The sequence below is a fragment of the Hesperophylax consimilis genome, chromosome 25, assembly GCF_061612785.1.
Source record: "Hesperophylax consimilis isolate HC1 chromosome 25, BYU_Hcon_1.0, whole genome shotgun sequence".
Taxonomy (NCBI): domain Eukaryota; kingdom Metazoa; phylum Arthropoda; class Insecta; order Trichoptera; family Limnephilidae; genus Hesperophylax; species Hesperophylax consimilis.
Window position 1 is genome coordinate 18,545,731 of NC_142860.1, and position 21,879 is coordinate 18,567,609.

The window sequence follows — 21,879 nt, forward strand, 5'->3', positions numbered from 1 at the left end:
CTCTACCGTTTCCTTTTAAACATTGGAATGTACCTACCTAACATTACATACATTACAGTAAATAAATTGATAAATTAAAATAATTCTAACTTTAAAACTAATCAAAAATGTCTTTTTTTTAGCCTCTCATACAACCAGGCAGAGTCCTGCGTGCTGCTGACCCACCGCCCGCAAGGCGGGGGCGCCGACAAGTGCTCCTACGAGCTGTACACGGTTCCCGCGGAAGGTGCGGGGGCCGGGGGCGAAGGGGGAGCTGCCTCAGAGGAGCCCCGCAGAGGTGGCGCTCTGACCGCCCTGTGGGTGGCCAGAAACAGGTTCGCCACGCTGGACAGGAACAATCAGGTAGGAAGTGCTTAATACGGGTGATTATTAACTTTTTCAACGTAATCAATCCCATCACATTTTGTGATGTACGCACAATGCATGTGTTTTATTAGAATGTCATGGATCATACTAGTAATTCTGTAAACAGTGAACCTCGCGTCCAAAGAAGTATATTTCTAATTTTCTCGTATTTAATAAATTAAAACCGAAATTTCGTCTCATAACAAAAAATTTCCTTACGTAACAAAAATTTTCAATATAATAAAATCATAAGATTTGAGTAGGTACTTATACCTACCTACCTAATTAATTATAAACCACGTATTTTATGTAACAATTTTTATTTCAAATAAGGAATTATACAATTTGCCCAAAGAAACTGTCACTTTTTCAATGAAAATTCTTTTTATTTATTTTTTTTTAAATTTTTTTTTTTTTATATTCTCAATAATATTTTTATTGGGTTTATAAAAACAGTTTATTTTTAAACAAGTTCTGCTGTGTAATTATTATTACGCATGACAGCTGTTTCGCCCTCTGAAGGCATTATCAAACTGTGGGTAGCCCACTTACAGACGATACATTTATATTATTTGTAGATAGGTATTTTAATTTCAATTACTGATTTCTTAATTGATTTCTGAGTAAAATATTAGAAATTATTAATGGCTATTACCCCAGTAACGTTTCCCCAATTACTGTAATGTTTAAATTTGACTGAATGTCTTTATGTTAGTTATTCCCAAACGATGACTCATAGGGTTATTTTAATAGCATAATTAAGTACTTTATAATGCACTCATATTTGCACTAGGTTTGAAGATATCTAGTAGGGGTGAACAAATTATATTTGTTTGTTCATTAACCCTAGACACCTAACGTTCGTGTGTACCCTAATAAACCTAACCATTCGTCAAAAAATTTTTTCATCAGTATTTTATCTATTTAATACTTATTTAAAAAAAAAAAATTATTTTCAAAAAATATGAAACAAAGGTTATATTGATAAATAAAACTATTTATTTAAATGTAATTGGAAAATATATTTGTTTTTAAATTTTTTTAGTAAGGCACTAGGTATTTATAAAACTAGAAGTGAGATCATACTTAGAAAATTAATAATAAAGAAATAAAAATAAAAACAGCCTCTTTTCTTTGGCGTGAAAAAATAAAAAACTAGTTTTTTGAAGCGCAACTAGTGCAAAAATCAATTTTATGTTCACCACAAATTGCAGTGCTGCACTTTGAGCAATAAGTCTTCGTCATACGCCTTTTTTTATACGGACATAATCCACAAACTTTTCTTTTTCGCAAATTGGCAGTCTCTGTCTATCCAGGGTCATTTCTGGAGGTAGACTGACCACTTTGATCTTGAATTTCAGTGCTGACACGTAATATATATTGTATTTTACTTTTTATGTGTGTTGGCATTGTACGAATTTGCAGTCGTATTTGGAGCCAAGGTGTTACAAGTTGTGAATGCAATTTTTTCATAAAATCACGACGATTCATTACATGTTGCCCCAATGTGGAGGCATTATGACAATAAATTATGTAACTGTTTATACATGTTATATTCAGCATGCCATAAAAAATGCACATTGGCCACCGATTAGTTTTTCTGCTGCATGACATTACCGCACACATTTGATCAAATGTATCTACCCCACCTTTCGTGCTATTATAAAATTCAACAATTTGTGGTTTCTTTGTTTCGAGGTTCACTGTGCCTTCCTCATCACAGGAAGATAGCAGGTAAACCATTTTTGATGGTTTAGGTTTGTAAGAAAGGAGCGTGAGAGGGCCATCGTAACCAAACATAGATGTATCGATGTTTCTGGATCGACTGTTCTTCATTTCTTCAGGAATTTCTTTTTTATTAGCCCGCAGTGTACCCACTATTGTCAATTTATATGGCTGCTGAAGTAACTGTTTTGCTAGTGGTATAGATGTAAACCAATTATCCATGGTAATGTTCCTGTTCGTACCATGTATACTGCGAGTAAGTTCTTTTACGAAGTATTCTCCTAAAGGCAAGCCTCCCGTATCAGTTCCTTTCCCAAGATATGGCGAACCGTCGATCATGTATCTTGTGCCGCTGTCACACATCATTTCCAACTTGAGGCCGTACTTGGCGGGTTTATTTGGAATATACATCCGAAATTTACATCTGCCTCGAAACGCCAGCAGCTGCTCATCGATGGTAACATTTGTTCCTGGCTCGTAGTTTTTTCGGCATTGACCTATGAGCTTCTCCCATATATCTCTTATAGGCGTAAATGGATCATCACATTGTCATTGCAACCACAATATTTTATCATCGAATCGAAGACATCGCAAAAGGAAGTCACATCTTTCTTTGCTCATACACGACACATATCTTGTACCAGAATACTCTATGTTGAATATTTCATCGAGGTTCAGGTGATTGTCTTTCAAAGCTGCAGTTAATACTAGAATACCGATGAGTGCTTGGACTTCTTCTTTACAAGTATCATTCTGCGTAGATGTTATTTGTCCATATGTTTGTTTTTTTATCTCAATCTCCGAATTGGTCCATTTTACAATGTCTTCTAATACCTCATTAGTCATAAATTGCTCAAATAATAACAGCGGCTCAAACATACCTTTTACAGCACGAGTTGGTCCCCTGGCAACACGTACGATATTTACTGCTGCTACTCTGCACGAAGTACGCCCTTTGTTCGTAGCCCAAACGTGACGATTTCGACTGCAGATATTACTTTGTGTCAAGGTCAAGATACTCGATTGATTGCCTGAGTTCTCTTCCGATAGAACAGGTGGTGATTGTGCCTCCAATCGGTCATCCTCATTGTCCGATGGGTCATCTTGAACATCACTAACCACTTCATCAACCTCCACATTGTCTTCTTGTTCACTGACAGATGACTCCTCTGATGAATTTGTGTCCTCTTCCATCAATAAACGTTGAATATTTGCAACAGACAGCGATTTTTGCGAAGCCATAGCGAAAAAACTGCAAAAAAAACGACAATAACAATATACCAAAAAGTCACACAAACCCTAACCATTCGTTGAAACGACGACTATGCGCGTAATATATCAAAAAATACTGCACTTACCCGCCGAACACGGCGACTCCCCATAAGAGTTGTACGAGCACTGAGTTGGCAAGGAACGACACAATCATGCGCATGCGTTAAAAAAGGACAACATCCACAATTCACAACAACAATACCAAGTGTCACAGTGAACACATACTTTTTTTGCTCCACAAAATTTAACAGTAAATATTAATCTAAGGACTCTATGTAGTGATTTTTATTACAAAAACTCAACTAAAATCTAAACTTAAACAGTGTAATAATAGTTGCAGCTGCCTAACTGGTAACTCTTTATTTATAACTTAATATCTCAAATCTCAACTGTCACCAGAGCGCATTAGACACACACAAACAAACGCCATACAGAAGGAAGTACTACTGACATACACATTCAGAGTATCGAAGTGTGCAAGTGAATAGCCCATCTAACTTGTCACAGACAACTCAAGTGCAGGGTTGTCACCGCTATATTATATAAAATAAAATTAAAATAATTTTATAAATTCCAACTTGCAAGATGAGTGCCACAGATGCTCTTTCTTATATCAATAAAGCGAAAGAAGAAATTAGTGCTCTATACAGTAACATAACGGATCCCGCTTTAAAACTAACAAAAGACCAGATGACCAAACTACTCAATAAACTGTCAAACCTCTCTGGCACTATATTAGATGTAGGTGTAAAAGTTGGAATTCTCGAGGGACAGATCAAGTCGTACGAGCACATGGTCTCTTCAAAATTGATAGATTCAAACTCATCACAAGAATCCACAAACTTATCAACTGTATCAATGTGTGAAGCTGCCGATGAGCTCGGAGAGAGGAAAAAACGGTCAAAAAACATAATTATTTTTAACTTCCCTGAAAGCTCAGCCAGTTCCCATATAGAAAAAAATACTGATGATACAACGAGAATCTTAACCACACTAACAACTCTTAACTCATCCATCACCCGAGCCAACATAACAACTTTTCGTCTGGGAATCACAAAACCTGACAAACCTCGACCTCTTAAAGTCATCCTTGACAGTTCCATCCAAGCCATAGACATACTGAAGAAAAAGAACAACATAACCGAATACCCCGGTATTAAAATTTATTCAGACCAAACCCCAGCTCAAAGAAACTATCTCACCAAGCTACGTTTAACACTAGACCAAAGAACCAAAGACGGTGAGATTGGACTCACAATAAAATACAAAAATAATAAACCTGTTATTGTAAATAGTAACCCAAAAAACTAAAACCTATCATGGCTTACTATCAGAATATCAGAGGCTGCCGCACAAAACTTAATGAGCTAAGATCATCGATTCCAATCCATCCCTTTCATATATATTTCCTAACTGAAACTTGGTTGGATCCGTCCTTTAACACAGAAGAACTAGGCTTCACTTCACACAACACCTACCGCTTAGATAGAAGTACCGCCACCAGCACCAAATCAAGAGGAGGAGGTGTATTAATATCAGTCACCAAATCTATAACTTCATCCAGGCTAAAATGCAAACACAAAAATATAGAACAAATTTTCCTACTACTCAAGACGAACCTAGGAAAAATCATTCTTGGATGTGTTTATATTCCTCCCGGATCAATTACACAAATTTACGTAAACCACATTGATGATGTAGAGGCCCTCAAGCTCAAATATCCGGAAGCTAGAATGCTGCTAATCGGTGACTACAATACTCCCAATATAGACTGGATTACCCATAGTGATAACTCAACAACTCATTTTAATACATCTGCTAATGCTCGTGAAATTATAAATATGTCAAATTTCCTAGGTCTTAAACAAATTAATAATGTATACAATTCTAATCACCACTTACTAGATCTTGCATTTAGTAGCGATCCTTCAGTAAAATTATGTAAATCCATAGACCCCCTTCTTCCCGAAGATTCCCACCATCCTCCCTTAAACATCACCATTACTAACAACTTCCTAAACATTTACTCTAATAGTGTTCCTAAATATTCATACAATTTTGCAAGGGCAGATTATCCACTGATAACAAAATACTTAGAAAGTACAGACTGGTCCTTTTTAGACAAAAATACAAATGAATCCTATAATTTCTATACCCGCTATATCCGATTTTTTGACAAAATGATCTGAGTATGACATCTTGTTCACATTTTTGCGAGCAACAAGAGGAGCCTAAAATTGAGTTTCAAAACCCTCCTTATCGCGACCAAAAACCATGTTTAAACTGCGAGTGAGAAACCAAATCCGCTATATCATACAGAAAGTTACTATCAAAACCCGCTATATCGGATTCAACAAATCACAAGCAGTTATTTTGCCAAAATACAATATGGCCGCCGCTCTGACGCCACGCTCGTGTGTCAAAATGATCTACGCGTGAGTTTCTAAACCCGCCATGTCGGCTCAGTTGACTTTCAAAATCACGAAGTGAGTATCAAAATCCGCTATATCCATTTTATTTATCGAAATTACTTAATTATTGCTAGACATATATAGAAAAATAAATGCTTTTCGAAATTTTATTACTCCAATTCATTATATAAAAAATTGTAATGCATTTACTTATGTACGCTAGAGATGTGACAGTTTTTTGCGGTTTTCTCCAAATCAATGAAAGTTGATATAGCGGGTATAGAAATTACACGACTCAAATGTTAACCAAAATCTTGAATCTTTCTACTCCATCATCAACACGGCTATTGAAAAATATGTTCCCTTAATTCAATTCAAACCATCAAAGTTCCCCAAATGGTTTAATAATGACTTAAAACACTTAATAATTAACAAAAAAATCTGGCACAAAAATTACAAAGAGAGCAACTCTATCTCAGACTACAAAATATTTCATAAATATAGAACTGACTGTAAAAAGCTCTCCAAAAAATTATATCAATCATACATACTCAACACAGAAAAGTCTATTCCTTCAAATACCAAAAACTTTTTTACACATGTAAACTCACTAAGAAAAAACAAACCTAGCCTACCAACATACATGTATTTCGAAGGGAAAAGTAGTAGTGATACTGACATGATAATGACATCGTTAATTTGTTTGCCGACTTCTTCGAAAAGGTTTACGATAATGATATCCCAAATGTTCAACTTCCACCCTTTCATCCAAAGAAATCGGTCCACATTCCCGCTTTACATATAAATGTTCCTGATGTTATACGCAAAATAAAAACACTCGACTTAAAGAAAAAAGCGGGTCCTGACAAAATTAGTCCTGCCTTTCTAATTAACTGTGCATCAATAATAGCCAATCCACTATGTCATATATTTAACCAATCATTAAATTCTGGATGCTTCCCCGACCTATGGAAAAATTGCTATCTAACACCTGTATTTAAAAAAGGCGATATTCATGATGTCACTAATTACCGACCCATCTGCATGCTCTCAACTATCCCCAAACTGTTTGAAAAACTTATCCTCGATAAAATCTCCATACATATTAACAACATCATTGTAACTAATCAACATGGATTTATGCCAGGCAGATCCACACTAACAAATCTCTCCTTATATGAAAATTTTATAGCATGTTCACTCGAAAACAAAACCCAAGTCGACTCAATATATACAGACTTTGTAAAAGCGTTTGACAAAGTTAACCATAAAATTCTTCTTAATAAACTTAGTCAAATCGGAATTGAGGGTAAACTATTGGAATGGATAAAAAGCTACTTAACAAATAGAAATCTACAAGTAAAAAATAATTCTAACCTTTCACACAACTTCATAGCTACTAGCGGTGTACCCCAAGGGTCACATTTAGGCCCAATACTGTTTCTCCTTTTCATAAACGATATTGTTACTGTATTTGATAAAAATGTTGAAGTGCTACTTTTTGCCGATGACCTTAAACTATTTAAAATTATAAAAACAATAAATGACTGTATTCAAATTCAATTAAATTTAAATAAACTTCAAGATTGGTGCAAAACTAACAAACTTTATCTCAATATTAGTAAATGCCACATTATAAGATTTTTTAGAACAACACAACCCCTTAACTATCAATACAAAATTAATAATGTTTCTCTCGCCTCTGTAAGTGAAATTAACGATCTCGGCATTATTTTCGATTCAAAATTTAACTTTCTTTCACATGTAGAAACAGTCACCAACAAAGGACTAAAAATGCTCGGCTTCATTCTCCGAAATGGCAGAGACTTTAAAAATATTTCAACACTAAAAATCTTATATTCCTCACTTGTTCGAAGTCAAATCGAATATAATTCTCCTATTTGGTGTCCTTACTTTAAAATCCACTCCGATTCTATTGAAAAAATTCAGCATAAATTCCTAAGATACATTAACTATAAACTCGGTCTACCTATAGAATCAATAAATTACAATCACTTGATGAAAGAATTAAACCTACTTAAACTCTCAGATAGAAGACTTATTTCCGATTTGACTTTTATTTTTAAAATTGTCAATGGTATTATAGACAGCCCTGATATATTAAGCCTAATTACCTTTCACATACCCACTAGAACCACTCGATCCAAAATTCTTTTTAATTTTAATAACAATATCAGGACTGCGTCATTTAGAAACTCCCTTATACCTAGATTGCATGCAGTTGGCAATGCTTTCTCAGAAGTAGTAGATGTGTTCAACTGCACGGAATATAGCTATAAGAAGGCTATAATAACATACCTCTGTCGTAATTATCAATGTTATTAGGCATAATAACATTCTATTCATAAGTTATCACAGAACCTAAACAATGCACTTACATCAGATATCAGACAGAAGAGTGTTATCTAATAATTTTATATACTTAATCAAAACTATAATTTTTCCCAAAATTGTTATGAGATGTCTTACTGACAGCCCTGATTCAATAGAGCTAACTCTTAGTTCTCAGCAAATTCAACCAAATTCAATATTGAAGGTAACAATAACCTCAATACTAAACTACTGTACGGATTGAAAATAAAAATGCTAATGTACCTATGTATACCAGATGTTATTTTTGTTTAATTTTCAACATAATTTCTCAGTAATTATTCTGTTTAACATAATACTGTTTCGCTCCTGTGAACCACTGTAAACATAAATCATGTATATTGTAAAAGCCTTTTACGGCGTCTAAATAAATAAATAAATAAATATTTTGTGTCACGTAATCGTTGAATCGACGAAGGTTAGGTTTCTAGGGTTAAAAGATACAGTTGGGCATATCAGTCGGGCATATGAGCATTCCAATCTTTATTTGCTTTTATCTCAAAACTGTGTTTCTGTAGATAGGTCCTTGTGATCCTAAACCCCTGAAATAAACAATGATTTCACTTTTGAAAAAAGAACTTTACTAAACCATTAAAACGGTCACCATCTTGAACCGGAAACGTGCAAACAAATTTCTCTCTCTCTGGTTTCAATCCTGGGATTGGTTTGCAGCAATTTCATCTAATCTCCTCTTCCATTCTTCCCTGTCTTGTGCGGCTCGTTTGACTTCTGCATATGATGAGCAGCGCACGTCCACCTAAAGACTGGCAAAATTCAAAACAGTTGAGATAAACAGGACGTCGCTACGCTCAGTCAATTATTTTTAGTTTTACAGCCGCATAGATAAATTTAAGATTAAAGAAACAGATCTTATGAAATTTTCAGTAATGCTGGACTGGGCAAGCTCTCAAAAAACATGCTAAAACATAATGATAAAAAATGTCGAAATCGAGGTGCGTCGGGTTGCATTCCTGAACTGATCGGTTGAGTGATGTACGTGTTAAAAAATCATTCTTCCCTATTAAATTAAAAACAATATTGTTTTCTTCCAGTTGGTGATTAAGAACTTGAAGAATGAAGTTACAAAGAAGGTGCAGACGCCTGTTTGCGACGAGATATTCTACGCAGGAACGGGCATGCTGCTGCTCAGAGATCCCGAGAATCTTACGCTCTTCGACGTTCAACAGAAGCGTACAATGGCACAGGTATAATGTTTTACAATTTACTTTTTTGAAGATAACTTGTCGAAGCGATGGTTCCCCGACTAGGAAAAGGGGAAAAGAATGAGTTCTGATGTTCTTCCTCTTGTCCTGTTCGGGGCAGGAATCCATAACCTCGACAAGACCCGGTCTCTCCTCGTAAAAATCGCTGGAGTTGCGTCTCCCAACTTTGTCTGAGGCGGCCCACTGAATGTCTTCCCACTGGAATCGCGCTTCAATTCGGTCTTCTGGAATTCTTGTTTTCTTGTGAATAGTTTGTGACCTCAATTGCAACCTTTCTATGAAGAGTAGCATTGGTTTGATGTCATGCTTCTTATTTGATCCCAATTTGTAACTTTGCCTCTCAAAAATCTCACTTCGTCAGCTTAGATCCTGAAACTTATTCTCTCATCGATCATCCAGTTTTGGTGACAGATTTGGTGGCACATTATCACAGATCTGGATAAAAATGAGAATATAAATGATTTAAATTGTAATTCTCTTCCAGGTGAAGATAGCCAAGTGTCGCTATGTGATCTGGTCTGTGGACATGACCCTGGTGGCCCTGCTGGCCAAGAACACGGTGACCATCTGCAACCGCAAGCTGGAGACGCTTTGTTCCATTCACGAAAACACGAGGGTCAAGTCGGGTGCCTGGGACGACTCGGGTCTCGTCTTTATCTACACCACCAGCAACCACATCAAGTACACTTGCTCCAACGGGTGAGTTCATAACCTCCATCTTCATTTGTTATGTTTAACTTACCGCTTACTCGCTAGTATTTGCCTAAGACGACTCGGGTCTCGTCTTCATCTACACCACCAGCAACCACATCAAGTACACTTGCTCCAACGGGTGAGTTCATAACCTCCGTCTTCATTTGTTATGGTTAACTTACCGCTTACTCGCTAATATTTATTTAACCCCTCAGACCTCTGGCATATTCTGTGCAATGGTTATGGGAAAGGGAAAAGTGGGAAGCTCAAGTGCAATGGTTGGGAGAGTGCTGGGTTCAGGGTTCAAGCCTAGGAGCCTCACAGGTTTGATTATTCGGTGTCTGCCTCGTCTTCAGGAGGGCTCCACCTTCGTTAGGTAGTGAGCTTTCTCACGACCTGGATTTCATCAAAATCACTGCAAACGGTAGGGAACTAGTGGCTACTCTCACGGAAAACAGTATAGGTTGAAGAATATGGGTTTATTGCCAATACAAAAGACATGTCCTATGCTAGGAGTCGACGGGCTCAATCTCTCTCTCCGCTATCGCATAAAAAATACAGGGGAGGCCCATCGAGTACAAGGAGGGTTTGACAGGCTGTAGACAGTGGCAGGGCTCCGCTGTTTTGGAAAGCTGATGAAATACACTTTTAAATTTTATTATTAGAAATAAACCCAAAAATCATTTTTAAAATACAGTAAAACCCCTATTTTACGTTTTTTATCCTTTCCTTATCTGTGGTGTGTATTTTCTACACATTGCTTCTAACAACTTAATAACTCTATAAATATAATAAATTCTGGGTTCAGATTTTAGGTATTCCTCCGTTATACATTTATGCACTGAATTAAAAAACAATATTTTACATAGTTTTCAAATTCAATTAAAAATAAGAGATTTATGTTAAAAATCAGGATCAAATACACCAATACAATCAACCGTGTGACACTGCAACGCGAAGAGTGTGAGAGGAAATGACACGCTATTGATGTCCCGCTTTAGTTCGCAATGCGGGAACATGAGAAATCAATCCGCAGTTGTATTCAATTTACACTATCGATACCTACGACCGCATAGCATCCAGCGCCAGTCGGTCAGATGACTTCTCGCACATTTTTTTAGCATCTGTCGATGGTTTTTTCATGTTTTTGATATAAAATATAATTGACATAAGCTACTAGCTATGAATATTCATATTTTTCCCATATTAAATCGCTTAATTTGAGATGTGTATTGACTACACAGCACCGGAACGCGTGGATTTTTTTAGCACAGTAAGGGAGAGGTTAAGGGACTGAAAAAAAAAAAACCTAAACGGAGGGAAAATGTAAATGGGGGGTATTGAATTTTTTCGATAGATTTCCGATTTTTAATGATTGTAGCCAACGTAGTTATGGGTATACCCAAATCACGAGCCAGCGAAACACGTGAACCAACGTGTTTATTAACCTTTTCAAAAATGTTCCTTTTCTCTCGCACTGACAACGTTTTTCTTTGTTGAGACATAATATTAATATACGTAATACACTTTAGATTGTAATAAACTTAACGAAAACAACACAAGAAATGTAAAAACTATGTGATGATTGCAAATAATGTCAGAAAGAAGCGTCACAAATTGAGTTGAAAACCGAATGACAGATGCGTAAATAAACCGAACAAATGATGCTACAGTATTTTACACATGGCTAAAATTCAAAAATGTCGGCCAATCACCGCGTTATGCACCGTACCCCGACAAATCACGGCACGGCTGGCTAAAATTGAAATATGTCGGCCAATCACCGCGTTGCGCGCCGTAAGCCGACCAATTACGGCACGGCCGTGTCAAGCCCGCGAAACTAACATTTTTTAAAATATTTTCGATGTAAATTGCGGGAAAAAAAACGTAAAAAGCGAGTATCAAATGTACTAAAATATATCGGGACTGAAATAATTACGCGTAATTGGCGAGAAAACGTTAAATCTGGGGATGTAAAATTCAGGTTTCACTGTATTCAAATTTTGAATGCAAACAAAAAAAAAACGTTTTAAAAATGGCTCACTTTACGTTTTTTCATCTAAACACTGAACTGAAATTGCTGACAATGAAAATACACACATTTTAATGAAAATTTGTATTAAAAACATTATTGTAACTTTATTTTTTTGTCTTTTCATATAAAAAATTCACAAAGTTTCATAATTTTTTCTCAAATTGCAGTTGGAACCTTTGGTTTCATAGAGGTGTACATTTTAATTCTTCTGTAGTTATCTTCTAGATTAGAATATAAAGCGTGGTGTTATCTCTTTCTATCACCGGAGACAAAGATTTTTATGAGACCATTATGAGCTGACCAAAAAGCTAACAAATTAGCATGAGGGGTTGAATACTCTCTCATGTCTTTAGCAATACATTATCAGGATGTTAGCCGCCACTCAAGCAGTTTTTTGGCGTATGTGCCAAATTTATAGAACCTAAAAATATGGGATAGGCGGCGAAATCTAGGTGGATTCCATTGGCTTTAATCTGCAGTAAGCAGTTCATATGTTTCCACATTAATAGTTTGAGGAATGATAATACTTAAATATACACAACCAAAACACTGATAATTCTTCTAATTCTAACAGCAGACAGTCGCTTACTTTCATCTCCCTTGCAAATGCAAGACCAATTCTAAACAGAACTCCTTTACACACAGATCCACAAATTCATCCAAAAATGATTACTACCTTGACATTTTTATCTCAACCATACGGGACGTAAAATGAAAATTCACTAACCAACAGGACTCAAACTTACTATCTTCTACAGTCCTTCGTCTCTTTATCCTAAGCCCCCCCTCACCCGCCCCCTCAATATGTCATATTGTTGTAGATAACTAAAAAAAAATTACATATTGTCACACTTCGTAATAAGGAACTTGAGTGAAAAATATAATTGCTTAAAAAACCTATATTCATATAGATGAAGCTCAAATATTTAATACCGTTTTCTAATGATGTTTGTTTTTCTTCCAGCGACCACGGCATAATCCGCACCCTTAACCTGCCTGTGTACGTGACCCTAGTGAAGGGAGCGCAGGCGTTCTGTCTGGACCGCGAGTGCCGGCCGCGCGTACTCAAGATCGACCCCACCGAGTACAAGTTCAAGCTAGCCCTCATCAACCGCAAGTATGATGTGGTGCTTAACATGGTGCGCACCGCCAACCTGGTCGGACAGTCCATCATTGCCTACCTGCAACAGAAGGGTGAGACAACCCAATATTATTACTGGTATAAATGCAGTCTGGAGAGTTTCTGCAAACACTCGAGCCATTCCTTATGCTCTGTCAAATCTATTTAAACATGCACATGAGATCCCTGAGGCGTATATGTAGTAAAACCATGTTATAAATCGAGGGCTTAAAGTTAAACTATGTTTTCTACAAAGAACATACAAACGATTAAGGGCTAGTCCTTAACCACTCGAGCGATGGGATATTTACGAAATAAATGTCTTGAGCGATAGAGATTTCTGGGCATTCGGTTTTGGATTCGCCCTCGCTTATTTAATAAACTAAACTCCAAATGTTAATATCGAAACATATTAACTGCCTACTGTGGTTTAAAGCCAATGAATCCACCTACGTTTCATAATTTATTATTTGTAACTTTTATAAAAATTTCAAAATAAATTGTAATAAATTCAAAAAAATTTAGGCAGCCATCACTCAAGACCTGAGCGATGAGTCCTAAATATGGGCCATCATTCAACTGGTTAAAGTAAAAAATTCTACCAATAATTAGTATAGGCATGTTTTTTGTAGGTAACATTGTTTGTCTTTAAACCCTCGTGTGCCGTTGCTAATAATAAATCAAAAAAATCTAAAAGCTATTTATGGTAAATTATCTACTACTTTAAATATAGGGTTTTCCAATTAGAGATGTTATATTGAATAGCGCGCTAATTCGGTAGATCTTACTTTTGAAGCTGTCATTTTTGACATTTGACAAGTAAAAACTAAGCCATTAATAAAAATGGAACGATACACGCTTCAACAACGCATTGAAATTATTAAAATTCACTTGAGTGAATCAAATGCAAATCATCTTGAGTGATGAGGCCCATTTCCACCTCGGTGGCTTCCCGAGGAAGACATGGCACGATCAAGTAAATCAGATACTTAAGTCGGTCCATAATAGAAGAGCATGTACGAGTGTGAATGAAGCAAAAAGTGTGTGTCAAGACCGAGTTATTTGGCGGTCCATCCTCTCTGCCTACCCCTGCGGAGAAACAGCATGATAGTTTCTAGGTTAGTTATAAATAGTTTTGTCCGAATAAAAATTCAATTGTTTCAAAAAAGGCATGCAAATACCAGTACAATAATTTGATGAAAAAATATATATATTATTTTGAAGATGTGTTTAAATTTTTAAATGCTTGCTGATAAACATCGTCAAAAATCTTAATTATTATGGCTCCAGACAAAAAATGATTTTCATTTTACCTGCTGAAAAAAAACCTCAATCGTTGATTGTTAACACAGGACTAGAAAACGAAATACCAAGAAAAAATGGTAGGATAATAGAAGAGTATGTGTGAGACGATGTATGAATGTGAATGAGGCAAGGAGTGTGTGCCAAGACCGAGTTGTTTGGTGGTCCGTTCTCTTTGCCTAAACCCTGCGAGAAACAGCGTGATGATTAGTTAGTTAGACTTTAAATCCTCGAAATATGGAGATTCAGAAAGATTGTTATAAACCCTTACTTATTTTCTTTATTTCCAAAGGCTCAAATTCCAAAATCAAACGTCAAGGGTCCACTTAAATTTTTTTTGTGTCGCATTTTATAAGTATATGATAACAATTCTTCCAGATTTCGGTAGTTTATACAACTGTTGTTACTAATAATATTATTTTGTACAAGAAACCTCTAAATAAATAATGCTAAAAATATAATTATTCATTATGACGTAAAATTTTTGACATTTCTTACAAAGTTAATTTTCATCACTTTTCTTGGGTGAAATATTATAAAAATTACATCAAATTAATGTAGATAAAACTATCTTTCTGATGATACCTCAAATCTATTATTTCCACAATCAATTTATATCAAAAATAATGAAAGAAGACGCTTTGACACTAAAAACGCGGCAAATATTTCGTTGGCATTCCACAGAAAAATTCTTTGTAAAAAATCTGAAAAGCTAGAAGTCACTCCGGTATTTGCTGCGTAAAGAACGAGAATAGCCCAAGCGATTGTGACCTTGTTCTTCATACAAATTCCCTATACATAAGGGTCATAATCGCACATAATTTTTTTTTTTTCTTTTAATTCGTAGATAATGTGCCGCACTCACATATGCGGTCCCGGGATATGACGGGTTAAGAAAGGAACGCTTAAATGGTTTGGACTTGTGGAATGAATGAACGAAGACAGAAGTGTAACGAGAATATTAGACCCAAATTTGAATGGTAGAATAAGTCAGGGACGCCCGAAGAAGATGTGACGTGATCAAGTGAATCAATTACTTGAGTCAGGTTAGATGTATTAAAGAGAATGTATGAATGTGAATGAAACAAAGAGTGTGCGGCAGTCTATTCTCTCTACCTAAAGAAAATTAAGTTTGAAAATGCTGATTTCAGTGTTACTTAGTTGTAGTAATTACCCTGCGAATTATGATACTGTTTCCAGGCTATCCTGAAGTGGCTTTGCACTTCGTCAAGGATGAGAAGACACGTTTCACTCTGGCGTTGGAATGCGGAAATATCGAAGCCGCTCTTGAAGCCGCAAAATCCATCGACAGTTCTGCATGCTGGGAGAGGCTGGCCAAGGCGGCGCTGGCTCAGGGAAACCACCAGGTAACCTAACCCTACTCACGTTACCTTACTTTACTGAATTTGTTCATCCTACGATGGTACCTCTAATATCGCCCTGGTGAAAGACCACCATCACAAAAAATCGAAACGTTCCTTGAAATGGCTTTCGAAGTGTTTAGTGGCCAGTGCAGCCTGGTAATTCCCAACCTTCCTCTCCCCAATCTCATTCAATTTCCCACTCCCTTCAGCATCACGATATACCCAAATTGGGGATGCCATAGTCCCACCAGCTGCGGACAGTTGGGAGTAGGTTGGACCCTTGTGCCGTATTCACATAACGCAAACAAATGTTAACATCAAAACGTACTACTGTTTTTTGGCAGGTTCAAAGACAGAAGAGGCAGATAATAATAATAATAATGATTGTGTTGCGGCGTGAATGGACTGTAATTGCGATATTTTGTGAATTTGTTTGATTTGACTTACCAATATCTCCAAGCTGTCGGCACCTTCCACTTTGCTCTGCGGTAATCACCGCGGTGGGGTAATTGTTAGTATTGGAAGAGAGGTCAGAAAAGGGAATGGTGATATTGGGTTTTGCGAAATGGTCAATGCGTTAGAGATTGCTATTTTTATGCACTTCGTCACGGCGATCTTTTGCGGTATAACATTTGCTGTTTTCAGCGCGGCGCGGTGGTGTAAAAACTCAAGATAGGTTATGCGGAAAGCGGTAGATCGGTTGTACCTTGCGGCGCGGTAATTTAAACACAACTGAGTGATGTAGGTAAAGGCGCGGGACGCGGGCGGGAAACAACCGAACCAAATACTATATGCAACAATTATAACTGGCCCGAGCAGATTGGATTATTCGTAAAGCGCCGTTTTCTTGAGAAAATCACCTCAAGGGCGCTTAACAACTTAATTTAAGCATTTAATTTATTCCTATCACTTAGACTTATAACTAATTACTTTTGGCTTATAACTAAGTTTCATAGCAAGATACTTATAACTAGTGGCTAAGATTAATGTAGAGTGATTTACAACTAAGACTTTTAACTAATTTTAACGAATTTTTATGACCGAGTAGGTCATAAAAATATGTATAATACCGCTATAATACGACTTACGACTACGGCTTAAACTAGAGATTTATGACTAACATACATATTTACGTTTACAAATATAGATTGTTATGATTTCTGCCCCTGGTGTCAGTGGTAAGGTATAAAATATTACAAAAATAGTAATAAATGGTAGTATGTTATTATCAGATTGACATCTTAAACGCCTGCGTGTATACATATGCAAAAACATAATTTTGCAAAAAACATGTAAGTTTTAAATGAAAACATGTTAATAATGACGAAAATAGATTTAGATTGCGAACGGCGAATATTTTGCGGCTGCCAACCAAGAGTTAATGGCAATATTATATTGTTTTGTAGATAGTGGAGATGTGCTATCAGCGCACCAAGAACTTTGAGAAGTTGTCCTTCCTGTACCTGGTGACGGGCAACCTGGACAAACTGAAGAAGATGATGAAGATCGCGGAGATCCGTAAGGACAACTCGGCGCACTTCCAGACTGCGCTGCAGCTCGGGGACCCCAAAGAGAGGACCAGGATTCTCAGTAATTGCGGACAGGTTCGTTACAAAGGATTTACTCTCTAATTAGGGGCTGGTAGACATATGGTCAAAATTATTTTTTTTTTTTCCTTAGTATTAGGTTGAAGATTTCCACTGACTCGGCATAATTATTTCTCTCCATTGGTATTCTGGGAAGTGAGAAGTACACATGGTAGTTAGTCTCAGAATTTCTGCATTGAAATAAGTCCCGACTTCTAGTATTACGTAGTGGAATCTGAAAGCTTATCAACGCAAGCAATTCTGGACCATTAAATGCACCATTTAAAATTTTATATAAAATACCAAGTTAGTGAAAATCCTTCTCTCCGACAATCCATATAGACAAGCGTATCCAGATTATTTAAAAGAACAGCAAAATTACTGGAATACCCATTTTAAAACTTAGTAAACGTAAGAATTTATTTTGTATTCTTTCCGTAGAATCGTACTAAAGTTGACTTCTGACGAAGGCAAAACGTTTTGTCAAGATACTGGAAAAACAAGCTTCTTATGTCTTGCCGAATAAACCTTTTGTTGTCCTGCCACTGAGAGTTTGTGAGAAAGAGGGATTGGATGCAACGGAGCTATCAGTGGCTGGAGGGACCATCAGAGGGGGGCTCTCTTTCACTAATATCATTCTCTCTCCCCTGTCATCCATGCTAGAAGGATTAATATGTTATTGTTGTGTTCCCACATACAGTTCTCCAATTCGTCTTGGAAGGAGATTATAAATAATTGGTTCTTTGTGATGAATCAGGGATTTATTAATACTTTGCGTATTACAATGGTGACTCGATAGTCGACCTAACTAGAAGCTGGCTAATTGAGATCTGAGAACAGTAAGTTTATCTGGGAGCATTCTCACTGGCCCTGGCGACTACTGGCCACTAGCTGCCATCTTGCGGACTTCCACGCAAGCTCTATGCACTGCCCTCTATGAGTGCATCTATGAAGCTCTTACTTCTCAACAATTAGATATAAAATAACTTGTATTCCACATTAAACAGTAAAGTACATAAGACATTAAATAAGAACTTTTTGTGATATTTTATTCCGTTTTTAAATTTCTTTCTTTTACTTCAATGTTGTTTTGGGTTATTCTCTTCTCTTGTGTGCCAACGTCTCTGAATATAGACTATTTTAAATTTTATAAATATATAAACACGTTATCTGGTAAGATGGTAAAATTTGCAAAAACATAATTTGGCAAAATATAAGTACAGTAGAACCCCGTTAATTTGAACCCCAATAATTCTAAAAAACGCGCTATTCGAAATTTTCACCAAAAAATTGCCCAAAAAATATTTTTCATACAAAATTGTTTATTAATTCGAAATTTGTTAATTCATAAGATCTAATAGTAACTTCTTTGTCTTTATTTTATTAAAGTTTTGTTAGTTACTAATGATTCAGATATTCAAGAATACTATAATTTGTGCAGAAAACGCTGGCCTACATGACGGCAATCACGCACGGTTTCAACGAAGAGTCGGAGCTGATCCGCGCCTCCATGGAGGTGGCTGAGGATAAGCTTCCCAAGGTCATTCCCGGAGCCAAGTTCATCCGGCCACCACTACCCGTGCACAGGGCACAGGCCAACTGGCCACTCTTGACTGTCTCGAGGTATGTTACTACTTTTTCAACAGCCCTAATATGTTTTCAAAACTGTTGAAAAGAATGTAACCTTACTGGGGTACGCAGTTCTAAGGTCACATTGTACATGATTATTAGTGTGAATTATAAATTTGGTTCAAGGCGATGCCATACGTAGTAATGCAAAATCATGTGTTTTTGGTTTGAAAATTTGGTCGCCTAGAAATGTTTCAGATGCTTCAATTAAATACTGCGAGTAGAATACATCTTGGCCTTTGAAATAATCGAATATTTTTTAGATAAGTCTTTTTATAAGCCCAGAAAAAATAATGTGTAAGGCCTATGAAAACTGCTTTAAAGTTCAAAATCTCCTACTTACGAACCCATTTTCGGTTATGATTTTATTGTATAATGTGGAAAATTAAGTTATTTATAAAATGATTGAAAAAAAATTAAATATTTATGCCTGAACATCCACAAAATAAAATAAAAGGCACTTTTTGGCCATGTGTTTTTCTTGCATAAATCAAAATGGGTGGATGGTGTTAAGCGGGAATTTAAACCTTATCGCCATCTGCGTAAGGGTTGTTATTGATAGCGGCTCAATTTAAAATATTACACAACGTAGTGCATCGCCTTAATATATGTTTATAAGTTGTTTTTAGTATGTTAATTTTTTTAAAAGTAATTATTGGATAACTAAAACCCCTGCCATAGTTCAGATGTATCCATCTGGTTTTCCTTCCCAGAACTTCCTCTTCTTCATTTCCTTTAAAAAACTCTCCACACAGAATTGGCAAAGATGGCACATATTTCAGAGTATTAGATACCTTCAGTATCGCCCTGGTGAAAGACCAACATTCAGAATCGTAAAGTTGCTTGCAATGGGTTTAGCTGTGGTTGGTGACCAGATCTGAATAGCCAAGTACTTTCCCACCTTCCTCTACCTACTTCAATTGGGGATGCCATAGTCTCACTGGCTCCAGTCGGTTGGGATTCTTGTGAGGGTACTCATTTGAAAAAAAGGTTTGAACAATGTGGAGTTAATGTTAAAAAATTATTCTCAAGGTGGGGCGGCTACTGTCAAAGGAATCAGAAGAAACATAGTTGGGAAGTAAGTGGTAGACCATTCTCTGTAAAGATATATAGTCAACAACCACTCAATAAAGATAGAATCTCACTGTGGAGCTAGTAATAATTATGTATGCACCGGAAAATAAATTCTCACTATTATTTTTGTTATTCCAGGGGCTTCTTCGAGGGCCAGATGATGAGCCGCGGGGGAGCGGGGGCTGTGCAATCCGCACTGGCAGCACCCGGAGGCCCCTCCGACATGGGAGCACTGGGGGCTGAGGCCGGCGCAGAGGGGGAGGTGGGTGCCGCCTGGGGAGACGATGATGATGACATCTTGGACGGGGAGGATAAACCAGAGGTAACTAACTAACTTAGAGGGTCAGATGGTTAAAATTATTTTAAATGGCAACATAATAAGATGGATCAAAGGAAAAAGCATCTGACTTTAGTAAAAAATTGTCATCCAACCAAATATTTTTCACATACACATCATCAAACAATATTCAGAAAATAGTCGTACTTAGTATTTATAAAGTTTTATGTATTTATTTATTTGATTTTTCACACCCAGCTGGGGGCTTTTGTGTATTTATTTTTTAAGACAGAGTACATCTAAATGTGCACAACATAAAAACAAAACTTTACAATGCTAAATGGAAAAATAGTAATCAGGAATTAAAACAATAGTTGGGTCACAATTTTTTTTTTTCTCGAAAATTTTATTTTTATGTTGACAAATAAATTTTCTATAACGATTTAAAAAGTGCCATTTTCGATTTGCCGTCAAAACGTTGATGTCAAGCCAGTGGCGGTTTCTATTGTCACGTCTGATGTCACGTCTGATGAGCATGGACCCTTGTCAATCACCAGGGCTATGATGGGGGCTAAGGCAAGGAGGCGGAATGTGTAAAAGCATTGAAGAACCTTGATCATGTTGTCATGTCTGAAGGTGTTTGGAGAGTCCGCCAGCGGTGAGCAGGACGACAGGTCTCCGCGAAATCCGTATGAGTTAGCTCCGGGTAGAGATTCGTGGGAAGGAGTGCGCGAAGCCATCCTCAATTAATCAGCATCCATTGAACGTTTAACGGGACAATGATGCTTCATCTTTGCTTCACCCCGACAGCATGCTTGGTAATCCATTGTAGTCTCCAAGGCATTACTCTTCAAAACACTCAAAAATAAAACCATTTTTTAATCCAAATAACTGATTGTATATTTTAATCTCACCAAACAACAACACTCGAACAAAGAACAGGCCGATCTCACACAGGAGTCAAAACGTTTGTTTTATGTTTGGTTAGTCTACACGGAAAGTCTGTATCCTTCAACATTTCAATCTCACCGAACAACCACATTCGAACAAAAAACCGGCTGATCGCGCGCAGGAGTCAAAACGTTTGTTTTATGTTTGGTTAGTCTACACGGAAAGTCTGTATCCTTCAACATTTCAATCTCACCGAACAACCACATTCGAACAAAGAACCGGCTGATCTCGCGCAGGAGTCAAAACGTCTCTTTTATGTTTTGTTAATTTACACGGAAAGTCTCCGAAGGATCGGTTCATGGTATCCGCGTGATCTTTTTCATTATTTTTCAATATCTATTTTTTCTCGCAAAACGCCACGCACACCGCGGAATCGTCCTCTCCCGTATTGTCCCCGATCTACCTACCCGCGTTATTTTTGCCCGCTCGTCCAACCGATCGCAGGGCAGCCACCCGAAAAACTCCCAACAAAACAATAATC

At 36.8% G+C, this 21,879-nt stretch overlaps 2 protein-coding genes across 2 annotated transcripts in view; one reads left to right on the top strand and one right to left on the bottom strand.

The window, feature by feature from the left end:
* The window catches only part of alphaCOP (coatomer subunit alpha), a 53,705-nt gene that overhangs the window by 25,014 nt on the left and 6,812 nt on the right, over nt 1–21,879 (top strand). Inside the window, exons 7-14 of the mRNA XM_089646971.1 lie at nt 123–342; nt 9,197–9,349; nt 9,852–10,066; nt 13,060–13,289; nt 15,718–15,884; nt 17,288–17,485; nt 18,909–19,090; nt 20,309–20,492. Coding sequence (XP_089503097.1) covers nt 123–342; nt 9,197–9,349; nt 9,852–10,066; nt 13,060–13,289; nt 15,718–15,884; nt 17,288–17,485; nt 18,909–19,090; nt 20,309–20,492 — 1,549 coding nt within the window. The remainder of the gene's footprint in view (nt 1–122; nt 343–9,196; nt 9,350–9,851; nt 10,067–13,059; nt 13,290–15,717; nt 15,885–17,287; nt 17,486–18,908; nt 19,091–20,308; nt 20,493–21,879) is intronic.
* Nucleotides 2,745–3,312, bottom strand: LOC149411615 (uncharacterized). Its single transcript, XM_089646650.1, has 2 exons — nt 2,803–3,312; nt 2,745–2,756 (listed from the first exon to the last, which is right to left on the bottom strand). The coding sequence occupies exons 1-2, from the start codon at nt 3,310–3,312 to the stop codon at nt 2,745–2,747; spliced, it is 522 nt and encodes a 173-aa protein (XP_089502776.1).